This window comes from Chamaea fasciata, unplaced genomic scaffold (assembly GCF_029207755.1).
Source record: "Chamaea fasciata isolate MVZ Bird 193981 ecotype frontalis unplaced genomic scaffold, bChaFas1.0.hap1 SCAF_7, whole genome shotgun sequence".
NCBI lineage: Eukaryota > Metazoa > Chordata > Aves > Passeriformes > Sylviidae > Chamaea > Chamaea fasciata.
The window spans coordinates 25,865,981-25,880,124 of record NW_027094092.1 but is presented as its reverse complement, the minus strand read 5'-3'; the positions used below and the strand labels follow the sequence as shown (position 1 = coordinate 25,880,124).

At 42.7% G+C, this 14,144-nt stretch overlaps 1 protein-coding gene across 5 annotated transcripts in view; it reads right to left on the bottom strand.

The window, feature by feature from the left end:
- The window catches only part of MAPKBP1 (mitogen-activated protein kinase binding protein 1), a 102,241-nt gene that overhangs the window by 29,889 nt on the left and 58,208 nt on the right, over nucleotides 1–14,144 (bottom strand). For 3 of the 5 annotated variants that reach the window (XM_066188085.1, XM_066188084.1, XM_066188087.1), the window contains exons 6-18: nucleotides 13,918–14,088; nucleotides 10,838–10,975; nucleotides 10,018–10,200; nucleotides 9,407–9,424; nucleotides 8,717–8,877; nucleotides 8,136–8,325; nucleotides 7,012–7,158; nucleotides 5,936–6,120; nucleotides 5,734–5,825; nucleotides 5,250–5,375; nucleotides 3,511–3,581; nucleotides 2,941–3,062; nucleotides 1,996–2,071 (exon numbers count right to left, since the gene is read on the bottom strand). In XM_066188085.1, coding sequence (XP_066044182.1) covers nucleotides 1,996–2,071; nucleotides 2,941–3,062; nucleotides 3,511–3,581; nucleotides 5,250–5,375; nucleotides 5,734–5,825; nucleotides 5,936–6,120; nucleotides 7,012–7,158; nucleotides 8,136–8,325; nucleotides 8,717–8,877; nucleotides 9,407–9,424; nucleotides 10,018–10,200; nucleotides 10,838–10,975; nucleotides 13,918–14,088 — 1,680 coding nt within the window. The remainder of the gene's footprint in view (nucleotides 1–1,995; nucleotides 2,072–2,940; nucleotides 3,063–3,510; nucleotides 3,582–5,249; nucleotides 5,376–5,733; nucleotides 5,826–5,935; nucleotides 6,121–7,011; nucleotides 7,159–8,135; nucleotides 8,326–8,716; nucleotides 8,878–9,406; nucleotides 9,425–10,017; nucleotides 10,201–10,837; nucleotides 10,976–13,917; nucleotides 14,089–14,144) is intronic. The other 2 variants (XM_066188086.1, XM_066188088.1) reach the window with 1 other exon arrangement.

Here is a 14,144-nt window from a genome sequence, read left to right as displayed (position 1 = left end):
CATCTCCAGCATTTGCAACTCCCATTTTTCAACTATTTTGTTCATTGTTTGCTTTTTCTTTTCATATGCACTTATTTGTTGCTTTATCTTGGATCAAATATAAAATCCCCTGAGAATGCCTCACCAGGTCTAAAGCAGCACTACACAGCAAATATAGTTACTGTCACCAAATGTCCTGGCGCCTGTCTTTTATAGAATTTTAAGGAACTGAGAGGGCAAACTGTGTTTTTCAAGGGAGTCATGGTATTTAAATAATGGTAATTCTTTCGGTTTGTTATGTTTATTTTGTTGATGTTTGCTTCCAGTGTCACTGTTTGGGTTCTACTTATTAAACTGCAACGTATATGATCTCAGAATACCATTCCAAGAAAGTTTAAATTCCAGAGACAACCATAATCCCTTGGTTACATAATTGTCTTAAAAATAAGCAAAGCAACAGTAAAAGAAATTGAGATTCCCCACTTGAGATACACATTTAAAAAAACCAACACAAAAAAACATAAAGGATATTAAAAACAAAAAATCCAGCTTCCAGAACATTCCATAGTTTTTTGTCTGAGAAAAATCTAATCAAGCACTTAAGCTTATCAGCAATTTAAAGTGTAGCATCAATTTTTCATTTTCTTTACTCTGGCTTATAAAAAGTTTGTAGGAATTATAGACAGCAAAGAGAAAGAATTTATCTTTCTCTGTAAAACAGAAGAGCTGACACTGAACATAATGGTTTGTTTCCCCCTCCCTTTTTTACCCAGTTATTTACACCCATCAATAGTTTCAGCTAGAAGGGAACTACAAGTATCTCTTCCTGCCTGACCAACTGAGAGTAGACCAAATTAAAGCTTGTTATTAAGTGCATTGATCAAATGCATCTTCAGTGCTGTCAGGCTTGGAGTGTCAATCACCTATCCAAGACTCCTATTCCAGTGTCTGGCCAAACTCCCAAGTAAAGAAATCTTCCCCAATGCCCCCATTGCAGCTTTGAATTACTCCTATATACCCTGTCACCTGAGTGCTCAGCACCTCCCCCTCTGTGTCCCCTTCTCAGGAAGCTGTAAAGAGCAATGCAGTCACCCTTCAGCCTCTTCCTCTCCAGACCCAATAAGCCCTAAATCCTCAACTGCTCCTCACAGAACACTCCTTCCAGTCCCTAATAATAACACTGCTGACCTGTGCAGCAGTAGAAAATTAACAGTGGGGGGAAAAAAAACAACAAACAAACAAACAAACAAACAATGAAGAAGCTTGTTTGGCAACTTAACTTGAGAGATATTTTGTCAACTGGCTTTCCCCCTTTACAGACAAGAATGCAGTTCTTCCACTCAATTGTGAATCTTGAACACACCTGATTTACCAGGGTAAGCCCTGGATAGAGGCAGAAGCAGGTGTGCTACCATGACCTAAGGCCTGGATGCCCTCAGCAGGTGGGAAACTTGAACAGACTCTCTCTAAGTGGTACCATGCTTGTACAGAACTCCAAGACCCAGGCTCTTCAGGTCTGATGCTACTGAATTTTATCAACTCAAAGAGTTTCCCTTGTATTTGTCCTCTGAAATCCACTTCACAAACACTGATCAACAGGCATTTCCACTTTAAAAATTCTAACAAAACCAGTCAAGAAAGCAAGAATGAACTCTCTGCAGCAGAAAGTAAAGGATTACATTAAATGGATTAAATAATTTCCTGACAGATATTGGTGCAGTTCTACAGCATGGTCCTGTGACTCACTTCAGAAACAGGACAGAGAGAAAAATCATAGATCAGTTTCAGCATTCATTGACTCTTTTCCTGTTTTAGCCTCATGAAACCCAAGTACATTACCAGCCCTTAAAGGTGGAAGTAGGAGGAAGCAGCAGCAGAGTAAAGGACAGAGTATGGAGCAAGCAAAAAAAAAAAAAAAAAATTACTGTATTCAGATTTGTATTTTATTTTCTTGCCCCTGAGCTGCATTCAAAAAACTGAAAAAATTGAAAAAGGAAGGAAAAGAAAACAGCTTACTTTGATAAGGGTGCCATCTTCACCTTGGGATCCCTTGTAAAGTTTCTTCTGCTTCCCACTGCTTATGTTGAAAACCCTGAGGGGATGACATAAGATAACATGGCTCACTGTGCCCAGCTACTACTCTGGGACTGTTGTCACCAGGATCCTTTTCTCTCCCTGTTCCTCATTCCATATAAAATACAGGAAACAGGGCCAAGCTACAGAAAGTGGAGAAATTATCTCCATGAAGTATTACCACCAGTCAATTAAATGGTTCAAGAAACAACCTCAAAAGTAACGCAGAGGCAGATTATCTGAATTGAGGCTTTATTCTCAAGCCAATAATCAATCAGTCCACACTGCTGTAAAAATAGCTGGGGCTCCTTCATACTAGAGCAAAGGATTAAGAGAGCAAGACACTTTATGATAGAATACAAAACCAAATTACATCCAGTAGTGATATTTAGCTGTGACCAAAACTCTTAACATCTCACACAACTACAATAGGAGGAGACACACAACTACAGAGAGACTCCTTTGCTTTCAAGCAGACATATTGGAGAAATAAAAATAGAGAAGGGAATGGACTCCACTTGTTCAATGACAGTCACATATAGTTCAGTTTTAGGTTCCCACAGGACCTCACAGCTTTTCACTAAGTACCTTCAAAACCAAAAATTACCACAGTGCAGAAGTTCCTGCTCCACAGTTCAATGATGTGCTAAGGAACGCACACTTGCTCCCCCAGTAGAAAGCCTTTGCTCTGCAGAATAACACAGTGAGTCCCATGGGAAATGCAGATCCACAGCTTTTTATCAGTGAGGGGAAAGGCAGAGTTCAACCTCCCAGTGCCTCAGATCTGTCTGAAAATGCTGTATCAAACAACTTGGAGGAATAATGATGGAGATGGAGCTGCCTCGTTTCTGACTGCAAAAATATTTTCAAGATGAGAAGCAAACTAACCTGATGTTACGATCCTGGCATCCAATAGCTGCGTATTTCCAGCTGGGGTCCACGTCCATGTCATAAAGAGTGGTCTTCCTAACAATGTGATGTGTTCGGGTAAACTGGACCCCTTCTCCTGTCTAAACATATGTGTAACAACTGTGTCAAAATCAAGTACTTAATCCATTACTAAAAACAAGTACATACAGATGAGTCTTCTCACACAGCCAGCACAAAACAATCCTTCCCAGGAAGCTGCTGGGAGCAGATGGGACTGGAAGCACAGGGAACTCTTCCCTCCAGCCCATACTGTTTCACCAGTTTTCACAATAGCTCTGGCAGTGAAAGAAAAGCAGATATCCTAACAGTTCTCTATTTCACATCTTGCTGTGAGAGGTCAGGCTGGGAGTAGCTACATGCTTCACACAACTAGTTCTCTGAATGTAATCTCTTCTATTGAGTCAGTGGGAGGCACTGAGGCTGAAATAGCAACAAGCTCATACAGAAACTCTGATATCATTCTTTGAAGTAACTCCTTTGTGGAGAGATTATAAACTAGAAGTGTACAATGAGCTGTGATAAGGTTACCTTCTGCGCAGTGCGGAAATAGATGCTCTTGTCTGCCCCACAGCTTATCATTCGCACTTTCCCATCGTTGGCTGGAATTAAAAGGTGGGAGACAAAAGATAAACAGATATACAAGGTGGAGGAAATGTTTCAATTTATACCACTGCTCATTTATTCCAGTCCTGATTAGCTAAGACTGACCCTTCCCCAAGCAGCAAAACAGAAGCCCTCTTCTCAGGGACAGCATTTGCCTTTCATGCTCAGAGAGCATGTGGGCTTTAACACAGGCTTTTCAGAACAGATTAGGATATAATTCTGTCTTCTCCCTCACCAATATGCCCATATCACTGAGTGCCACAGCACTCTGTGGCAACATGGCACATTCTTACTCAGTCGAAGCTGAAGACAGGCAATAGGCACTTTTCAAAGCTCAGAGTTGGACACATGTTTTTTGCTGTCCTTTCTTATTGCAGGGTCAGACTTCCCTTCTTCCCTTGGGACTCTTCTGTAACCAAGCAGCTCCTTCAGCAAAGCAACACCCGACAAAACTCCTGATAAAACACCTGATAAAAAGTAATGACAATGCATCCAACATCACACAGGCCCTTGAACTGTGCCCACTTAGAGCATGCCAGCACTTGGCTCATAGACCAGCACAAAGGCCTTAGCTACCAGGCCTTGAGCCCACTTCCCTCATCTCCTGGGAGTTCAGCCAGCTGCATTCAAGATAAGACGGATCTGTCAGAGAAACTTTTGCTGACCTTAGGGGTGCTCCAGAAAAAAAACTTGAAAAAGCCACGCAGTTGCTTTGGGGAGCCCCTGCTATGAAGCTTCAGGGAGTCCCTTCATTCGAGAGCAGTTTTCAAGCTGAGGTTCCCATCCTTGAGCCCCAGCTGAGCTACACTGCAGCAGCATTGCAGCCACACCTGCGCCTGGACACGTATCCCACTGATACGAATCCTGACCCAACCCATGGACTCAAGTGCCCAATCTGAACCCCATCTTGCTTTGCTAGTATGGACTTGTCTGGCAGGCACTGAACTGTAGCTGACCCTGACCACTCCAGACTGATCAAGACCTTGAATTGCTTGAATCCACAGTCTTATCACTCTGTATCTGTCTGGTGATCTGGGCTACTGGCTGTATCTAGACTTGATCTGTTCCTTTTCCTGTCCTGTGGTACTTTCCCATGGCCAGTGGAAAGGGCCACTACCTTTGCCAGCCTCCCTGTCACCACTGGCTACTGGTTTTCCCTGACAGAGCAGCCAGCTCTTGCTCTTCCTGACTGCTGTCTGACCATCGGTAGCAACTGAGTGCTGGGATTAAATGTGCTCCATTACCAGGAAGGCAAAGCCTTACAGTGGTTTACAATCATGAATTTACTTTACCCAAAACTTTTTTTTGGTGTTTTTTGGGATTTTCTTGGACAATGACTGCTCAGACATCTCCTAAATTAGTTCTCTCTGAAATTAGTTAGAGGGAGTAAATCATTACAGCAAACAGTTTTCCAAAGAAATGCTGAGGACTGCAATCAGGAGAGGTTTTCTTAAGAGGGAGAAAGGAGAGGAAATGAAAGAAAAACCAGAAAAGAAGGCAAATATTACTTTCTGTTAAGACTGCAACTGAAAAAGATGACCAAAAAAAACCCAGCTGCAGCTTCAAATTGACCTAGTCCAGTATTGAAGTAGATAAAATTACAGCCACAAGGGGACAACAGCAGTGCTCAAATCCAGCTTTGGAGGGAGGCCATGATTTGCTACCTGCAAACTTCACTGCAGTGATGGAAGAAGAATGTTCATCCAAGGTTTGCTGCAGGCTATAGTCCTTCCCAGCATCCAAGACATGAATCAATCTATCCCGACTGGCTGAGGCTAAGAGCTTTAAACCTGTCAGAAAGTGAAAAAGACTACAAGATCATGACTTAAAAACTAATTTTTAAAACAGCTTCCCAAGTCTTCTTAAGGACAAAACATTATACTGTAGCTAACTGCACAGATGGACACAAAGTAATACAGCTGAATTTCCCATTATAATAATATACAGAATAAGTTTCAATTTCAACATCTAATAAAAAAGTAAGAGAAAAAAGACTTTTTCAAAGCCTGAATCTACTGGCCCAACAGTGGAAGCTTGCTCTGAAATCCAGGAATAGTTCAGCACAAGTCTAACATACCTTAGTTGGACATTCTGACTTGCTCAACATTACATTCATAGGCAAAAGGGAAGCTGCTCAATTGCATTTACCTGTGTCAGGTTTGGAGTATTCCAGACATAGGATCTCAGAGTCATGGGCTTCCACCTTCAGCATTTCCTTCAGAGACTGCAACTCATATATTCTAGGACATAACATGGCTCATTTCAGTATGTTTAATAAAATTAGCATGACCTGCTTATTTTCTCATGCCTGACCAGTCTGCAATCTGCTTAAGAAGCTTTATGGGATTACCTGAGAGTGCCTATCCTGTCCCCCGAGGCCAGGTGCTCCCCACTGGGACTCACACACACAGTGCGTATCCCCACCTTCGTATCCAGCACTTGTGTATCAGCTTTGTCTGCACTTCCTGCTGAGTTGTAATCAGTGTCCAGAAGTACCTGAGTGTTGTCATCTACATAGATGATTTTCATCAAGTCCTGGGGACACAATACACCCAGAAATATTTACTAGTTACAAAATATTAAAGCAAAGCATCTGCCTTAGAAATTGAGCTCCCGGCCAACATAAACATTTTATTGGCAGCAATGCTGTAATTAGTAATACCCTTAAGTTAGGAGCAAGCACTAAGCCCCTTCAGATTGCAGGATGAAAGTTTCACAGCTGTGTCTCACAATCACCCCTTTCAAAAGATTCAAGCTAGAAACTGAAAGCATCTCCTGCACTACTGACAAGCTCTGGGATTACTGATTACAACATATTAGGGCACACAGCAGGAATATGAAAGACTTCTAGGGATCATCTAAGTCAGCCTTCTGAGTTCTGACGGAAAAAGCAAGAATTTTTCCACCTGATTCCTGAGGTCAGAGCTGCTATGTCCAGAGATCTTCCAATTCAGATGAGAACAGAAGCAAATGTCCATTTGTAATCATTGTTCTATATGATTAGCCTCCCTCTTATATAGATGAGGTGAATGCAAACTTTTTCATTCAATTTCCCAAACCTCTGCTTCATTTAATGCACCTTTTCGAAACAAATCTTAAAAGTCGTTACACATCACAAAGATGCAGAAAAAGAGAACCAGCTCTCCTGAAACATATGGTCCTTATGGAAGAGACTAACATTGATGAATCTTTGGGTGGCTTATGGAAACAGCAATAGTCCCCAGGACCATTTCAGACAACCTGTTCTTCCACCCAGTACTCCTTTCATGTTTCTTCAGGTTCATACAGTTAACCAGATTTGTGCTCAGTTTACAGAAACCTCTGTAGACTTGGGGATCTGAAGAAATTTGGGCCTTAACTTGGGAATATGTGTGTGAAGAAGAGTAACCCCAAGGACAAGGAGGTGATCCAAACCTAGGATCTTACATTGCTGAGGATGTTGCGGTGCAGGGCTGTGCCGTGGATGTTGGAGCTTTCAGTGTTCCACAGACGAATGGTGTTGTCAGAGGAGCAGGTGATGAAAGAACCAGGGGGGAGGCAGGGCTGATTGTTGTCCTTCACCTCTGGATACATCTAAGGGCAAGTAAAATCAACCCCTGAATAATACTGCCAGGCATCTGGCACCCTAGACACTGATAGCAAGCTTCAAAACAAAATGAGACAAAAGGGGTGCCCTCTGTTTTCTACAGGTGAAAACCAAACAGTTCTGATGAAAACCTATTTGCAGACCAGAGCTTCATACTGACTTCAAACAAATGTTCAATGAGCTTCCCTCATCATAGAAAACCTCCTTAAGAAGCACATAACAAACCAGTATCCTTTGTTTCTAATAGTTCAAAGAGAACACCTCAAATCCCAAACAATGACCACGCAATAATCACCTGGCACTGAAAGTTTGCAACTTTCATCTACTACTGTCAGTTTATAATTCAAAAGGAAAGGGTCAGATGCAATTAATAAATAATAACAGAGTTCTCAGCCTCTTCCCACCTTCTTTCCACTTCTCTCTCTCCTCACCACTGTTAGACATATTTCAACATATCAGCAACTCCATTGTTTCCTATACTTCCTTTCCTTCCCTCTGTCAGAAAGCCAACTGGACAAACTGCAAGATGACAGACACTTGAGAGGCAATTTCCACATGTTCAGGTGAACAGGTTAAGGACCACAGTTCAGATTACATCACTTGTTTCATGTTTTTGACTTTGAAGCACTTGCTCACCACAGATCTCAAGTAAATTTTTTGAGGTTAGCAATAAACTCTTGTTTTCTAAAAGGATGCTCTGTATTCAACTTTGTTCAATTCTGCTCCTTCTCTCACCTTTTGATGATGAGATTTTTTTTTTTTCCAATAGCACCACAAATTCAGTCAGCCATTGCAGTGCAAAGAACTGTTCCCAGGTCTAGTAGCAAACACACTAACCACAGGTAAAAATTTGAGTCAACTCTTTCCCTCTACAGTAAGGACTTGCATTCAAATTTGGCAGCTCATCTGATGATTTTCTCAGCTGCAACTCACAATCCAACACCCGTGTCTGCAGGCAACATACCTCAATGTTCCACACACAGGAAGAGTGATACAAAGCAGAGTACACCTTGCCCACTTTCTTCGGATCTTTGACATCCCACACATACAGGCTGTGATCATTGTATACACAGGAAAGCCACTGGTTGGTGGGGTCAAAGGTCAAGGCAATGGTGTCGGGATACTTCGCATCAGCCACACCAGAGAAAAGGCGGCTGCACAAAGAGAGAACAACAGCCTGGTTAACTTGTGCTCTCTAGGAGTTGGGGCAATGCTCGAACATGAGAGCTCAGATTCTCCATGGGGTGCTGTTGAAATGAACAATATACTATGGCATCTAGAGACAGGGAGAGGAGTTGGCCAGGAAGGCCTGTCTCTTGAACAACCAGAGTCCCAAAAGAACCCTCAAAGTCCCATGGCAAAAGTCTTTCACCTTGCCATGCAAATGTAGTCCAGTCATACTGGGCAAGCCTGCAACAGCTGAGAGAGATCTGCAAAATGCTGCCAATTTTAATCCATAAAAAGCATCCTCCAGATGGCAAACATCTGGGGAACAGTTCTAACCCCAAGCATCCCTTGCTCCCTTTACACTCTTCTCCACAGTACCTGGCCTCAGTCACACTTGCGATGTCAGTTCCCAGGAAGTGTGGCTTTGGCAGAGTAGTGACAAAGTGAAGGTTCAGGGGGTTAAAAATCCGCACGGTGCCGTCAGCACAGCCACAGAAGATGTAGTCGTGATTCACAGAGATGCAGTTTGCCACAGTGGTCTGAGGAGGACACAGCACATGAGACAGCAAATGAGAAATGTGCTCTCACGTTAAAGGTCACCAGACACAGGACAGGGAGAACAGCGAATTGACAGACAAAGGAGTCATGGTCAGAAGAGCTGTAGTGAAGCCGAGCCCTGGGAGTAAGGAAAAGCCTAAAAATCCATTTCTCCTTTCTGAAGAACTTTCCAGCCAAGGTCCACGGCAGATCCCAAGCAGTTAGAAAAAAAGCCCAGTTTCTCTGCCACCCACTATGATGGGAGGCCAGCAGAGCTACACATTTGCTCCAGCTGAGTCTTACTCTGAGCATTGCTTTTATTTCTGTGACATTCAGCAACACTGGCAGGCAAGCAGCACCTCACCCTGTACTAGCACACCAACACAATACCTGTCTGGAGGGGATAAGAAAAAGAACAAAATGGATTTTCTTCCCCTCCCTCTGGGATCTGTACAAATGGCAGAAAATGGTACAAAATGGAGTGTAGTGAAAAAGGGGATGAGTTCAATGCAGAAAGTTTTTTCAACTTACTGTGAAGCTGTCTGTATTCTGAGCAAGAGTGAAAGGCAGGTTTTAGAGAGGAAAGGAAAGGAAAGAAAAAAAGAGGCATTTCACTTGAGTAAAAAGTGTGGACAGACTTTTCCCCTTGATTTTAATCCAGTGGATCCTTTCAGGTGGGCATGTTACATTCAGTTGAAAGGAAAACAAGCATGATCAAATTCTTAACTATGGGCCAGCCTGGTGGATTAGAATAGCCAAATCAACTAGCATCTTGGGAACCTGCATTTGAGATGCACAAGCCAAGTAAGACACTGCAGAGTGGACAGAAACCAGAATCCTTCTAAAACTCCTACTTGCCCCAGCCAAGCCAGGAGGAACCATACAGGAGTTGCCATAGGGACATTGTTTTGCCAGTGGAGTGGTCACTGTAATGCTTAGGCATGAGAATGAAAGAGCCTCAATGATCAGTAAAATCCCTTTGTCAAGAAATAACACTATTTTTTCCAAGCCTTCCAGAGTAAATCACAGTGTTGCAGTGGCACAATTACTTTCACTGCTCATGGTCAGCTTGTTCCTCTGAGCGCCCTTATTATTTGTTGTTCCTGCTCTGCTTGAGCAGAATAGGAGGATGTAAAACTCACCCTCAGCTCCACCCACTTGTCTAGCAGCCTTTTTTCATTGAATTCACAGAGCAGGCCTGAGGATGTGATACAGAAAGTGCTGTCAGCTTTTTTGCCCCTTCCACAAGCCACGTCTGCAAAGAAGTTGTTCCTCAGTTCTCCAAGCAATCCTGAGCGACCCAGCAAGGGGACTGTGGCATTGACCTGCCAACAGAAAAGAGTTTGCTCTAAATACAGCAAGGCACTTCAGGCAGACAGTGAATTTTTTAGAACATCAGCCCCTGAGTGCTGAAGTGATTCAAAGAAAAAACTGTCAACAGCCTAACAAGGAGAGGTTTTACTTGCTGTTCATGTTTACAACTGTTCACGAACACACAGAAAAATCATCATAGGTGGATTCTGCCCCCCAGAGAACAATACGACAGCTAAAAGTTTAAACACTTTGTTTGATGCTTCAAAGTTATACTCACAACCTTTTGAGATGCTCATACCGATGTCAAATGGCTCACCCTACCTCTATGCTCCAAGGAGTTAAATGACTGCAGCTCTTTTCTAGTTTATTTGTCCTTCAGTATATGTGACTACTAAAGAACAAGCATGCTGCTATGCAACTCCAGGAGGCACACCCCTACCTCAGTGCAGGATAAGACAGATAAGACAAGCTTTTGGTGCTGTCAGGCCATGGGGAGACTGAGACTTGAGAGCCAGGGATGGAAGGCTATCTTTGCATCCCAGAAAAATAAAAAAGTTCCCACTTCCCACAGCTCACTGGGGCAAAATCCACCTTGCTCTAAGATAGAAATGCCTGTTTACAGGTTGGCCTTGATGTACTTTCTCTCACCTTGGAGGTTTTGCTGTCATCCAGGTACCAGAACTTGATATGTCGATTTCCAGCAGTGACAAAGTAACTGCAGTCCTCCGAGAATGACACTGCTGTCACTTTACTTGAGACTTTGTTGGCTGCCACTACGATGTTTTTCTAGAAACATAATTGTTTTGATCGCTTAATTTCTTTGCTCAGAAGCAAAGGAAACTTATTTCAGTTACAGGCACACATCCAATACAAGCAATGCAGCGGGGAAAAGATGAGGCCCAAACTATTCCCCATTCACCTCCATATACAACCTCCCCAGCATTAGCTGGGAACATTGATTTCAGGCAAACGGTATAATTCATATTTATATTCAATTCCTCTTCCACATTAACTGTGATCAAGAACAAATCAGGAGGCACTAATGCCTGCAGGAACTTAGTGTCTGAGCCATGACAAACATGTTGGTTTCAGAATCACCAGGAGTTCAGAGCAAACCCATTTCCCTTCCTAAACAGCAAACGCAGATGTAGGCCAGCACAAGGAAGAACTTCCCCATCGTGCCCCCCAGGCAGCAATGAGGGCATTGTATTCAAGACGGGGAACACGTATTTTTCACTGAGAAAACTGTACTGGTTCTTCCATAAATTCCTCTTTCTCTTTAAACACGTTATACTTTATCAAAAGACTCAAAATATGCAAAGACCATCCCTGTACTGGAAGAGAAAAAGCAGAAAGTGTTCTACCTCAAATGTGCACCTCAAAATGTCAAAGTCTGGGAAAGGAGAAAGACACAGGGACAGACAACAGAATGGACACTGCTCACGCAGAATGGTCAGATAGCAGGAGGTGCTCCCTGTTCACTGCGTCATTGCTCAGTTTTCCTCTCCCTGCCTTTCCCCAGTTAAAAGTGAAAATAAATAAGTTTTCTGCTTTGTCTGCTGTGGGTTTGCAAGCATGCAGCACATGGCTGACAAGCAAGCACCCCTTTTCATTATTGCTGTGTTTCCTTTACCCTTCCTTTCAGGGATTATGCTGCTCCCAGTCTTCCAGACACAATGTCCTCAGCACACAAACCATGTCACTCTGAGGGCCCCACTGGACTGGGTGCTGGCAGAACTGAAGAAGAAACCAGCACAAGGGGAGTGTAACCTGCTGCATCATCACCATGGAGGATCCCCCAACCCAGAATGAAGGAAAAGCAAGTGGGACAGCAATTGTAACTTCTTTCAAGACAGTGCACAAAGAAAAGCTTAGGACCCTTGCAGACCTCAACATCTGGATCGTTGCTGTGGTCTTTCTTTAGGGAAGCAAGAGAATCCTACAGACAACATGGATTTTCTTTTCCATCACAGTCAAATTACTAGGTCTACCAGTCAGGAAAAATGGAGAAAACAAAGCAGCAGCACAGAGGATAAATGGTTTGTGGTTAAAAGTGCAGGAAAATGCTTCAGGAGATCTGTTTTCTCAGTCTTTGTAGACTGTGGTCAGGTAAAGTATCTCTAGTTTTGGTGTCCAGCCTACAAAGTAAAGACCAGCTAGACCTCTCATCACAGTCTGGAGCATAAGCTTAAAGTATGTGTTCTTCAACAGGGAAGAGTCAGACAGTCCTTACCCCAGAAGTTCTCACGTCCACAATTATACAGTGAACAGAAAAACCCAGATAAGCAAGGGAAAGCAAAACTACTTGTACTGTTTCACACATGCCATGCATTGTGACTCTGTCCAAGCCACAACTTTTATTTGTTTAACTAGAAATAACCCAAAGGCTGAGCACAGACATACACACTTAGGTTCTCTCACTACACACAGTTCAGCTAAATGAAAAAATAGCAATACCAAACTTCACCTCACACAAAAGAGAACAGTGAGATCTTAAATTACAGCACAGAAAATGCGATGAAGTGAATAACATACTAAATGAGTATGGACTTACAAGCTGCAAGAGAAGAGAAGAAACTTAAACTTTTTAAAAAAACTCTGGGGAAACTTTATAGTGGCCCACCAGAAAGGAGGCCTACAAGAAACATGGGGAGGGAATCTTCATCAGGGAATGTAGTGAGAGGACAAGGGGTAATGGTTTTAAACTGAAGGAGGGTAGATTTAGATTAGCTATTATGAAGAAATTCTTTACTGTGAGGGTGGTGAAGTACTGGAACAGCCTGCCCAGAAAAGTTGTAAATGCCCCATTCCCAGAAATGTTCAAGGCCAGATTGGACAGGGCTGTGATCAGATTCCCACCTGGTCTAGTGGGAGGTATCTCTGCCCATGGCAGGGAAATTTGAACTAGGTAATCTTTAGGGTCCCTTCCAACCCAAACCATTCTATGATTCTATGAGATTTAACAGATGCAGTGATTTTTTTCTTAAGTCATATCTCTTTTAGAGAGGGTTACGGCACTTGACGAGGTAGCAGGAACATCTATTACAGTACAAAAGATATACAAAAGATTCCTAGCCTACGAAAAAGAAATGTTTTTTTTCTTATGTACAAACAACAAATGCTTAAACATTTACTAGAGGATAAGACAGAGGCTTTGTTTCTACTAAGTGTTGCCTTGATCCAGTGACAGGCAGAGTGACTTTCATCAGCTTTCTTTCACTCATTATGAATTCCCTATGTTCCCCTTCTCAACCATCATGGATGGGATCAGAGTATCACAAACTCTGACACAAAAAATCAAAACAAGCCAAGAGCATCCACTACACTACAAAAGAAATCTCTGGCCAATGAGAGTTTCCTTCCTTAACCTCATAAATTAGTTTTTAATAAGCCTCTAAAAAAGCACAATGGTTTGGCAAGGTTTCAAAGTCCAGGCTTTTCTGGCTGGACAGCAAAATGTCACACATCTCCAAGCATAAAGAATATCCCTTCATGGAAATGACTTAGATCTTCCCTAAGGGACCATAGCCTTCTCTCTTGTCCAAATTTGTCTGTGCCTATGAAACAAAAACTACAGAATTAAAAAAAAAAAAAAAAAAAAAAAAAACAAAAAAAAAAAAAAAAAACGAAAGAAAGCAAGATGGAACTGAAATAGTTTATAGTCAGACTGGAAGCTCTTTTTGATTTAGCAACACCTTGTTGTCCACCCAACCTCCTAGAAAACTTACCTTCCATGACCAGACATTGACAATCATGTCATGCTGGTACCCCACCGAAACAATGTACTTGGAGCTGGGGGAGAAGGCCACACAGGCCACGCCGTACTTGTGCTCCTGGAGCTCTGCCACCTGGGTTCGCTCAGCCACATCCCACACCCGAACTGCCGGCATGTGTCCACTCTGGAAGGGACAAGAACAGGCACAGAACAGGAGGTGTAACCCCAAAATCAGTTCTG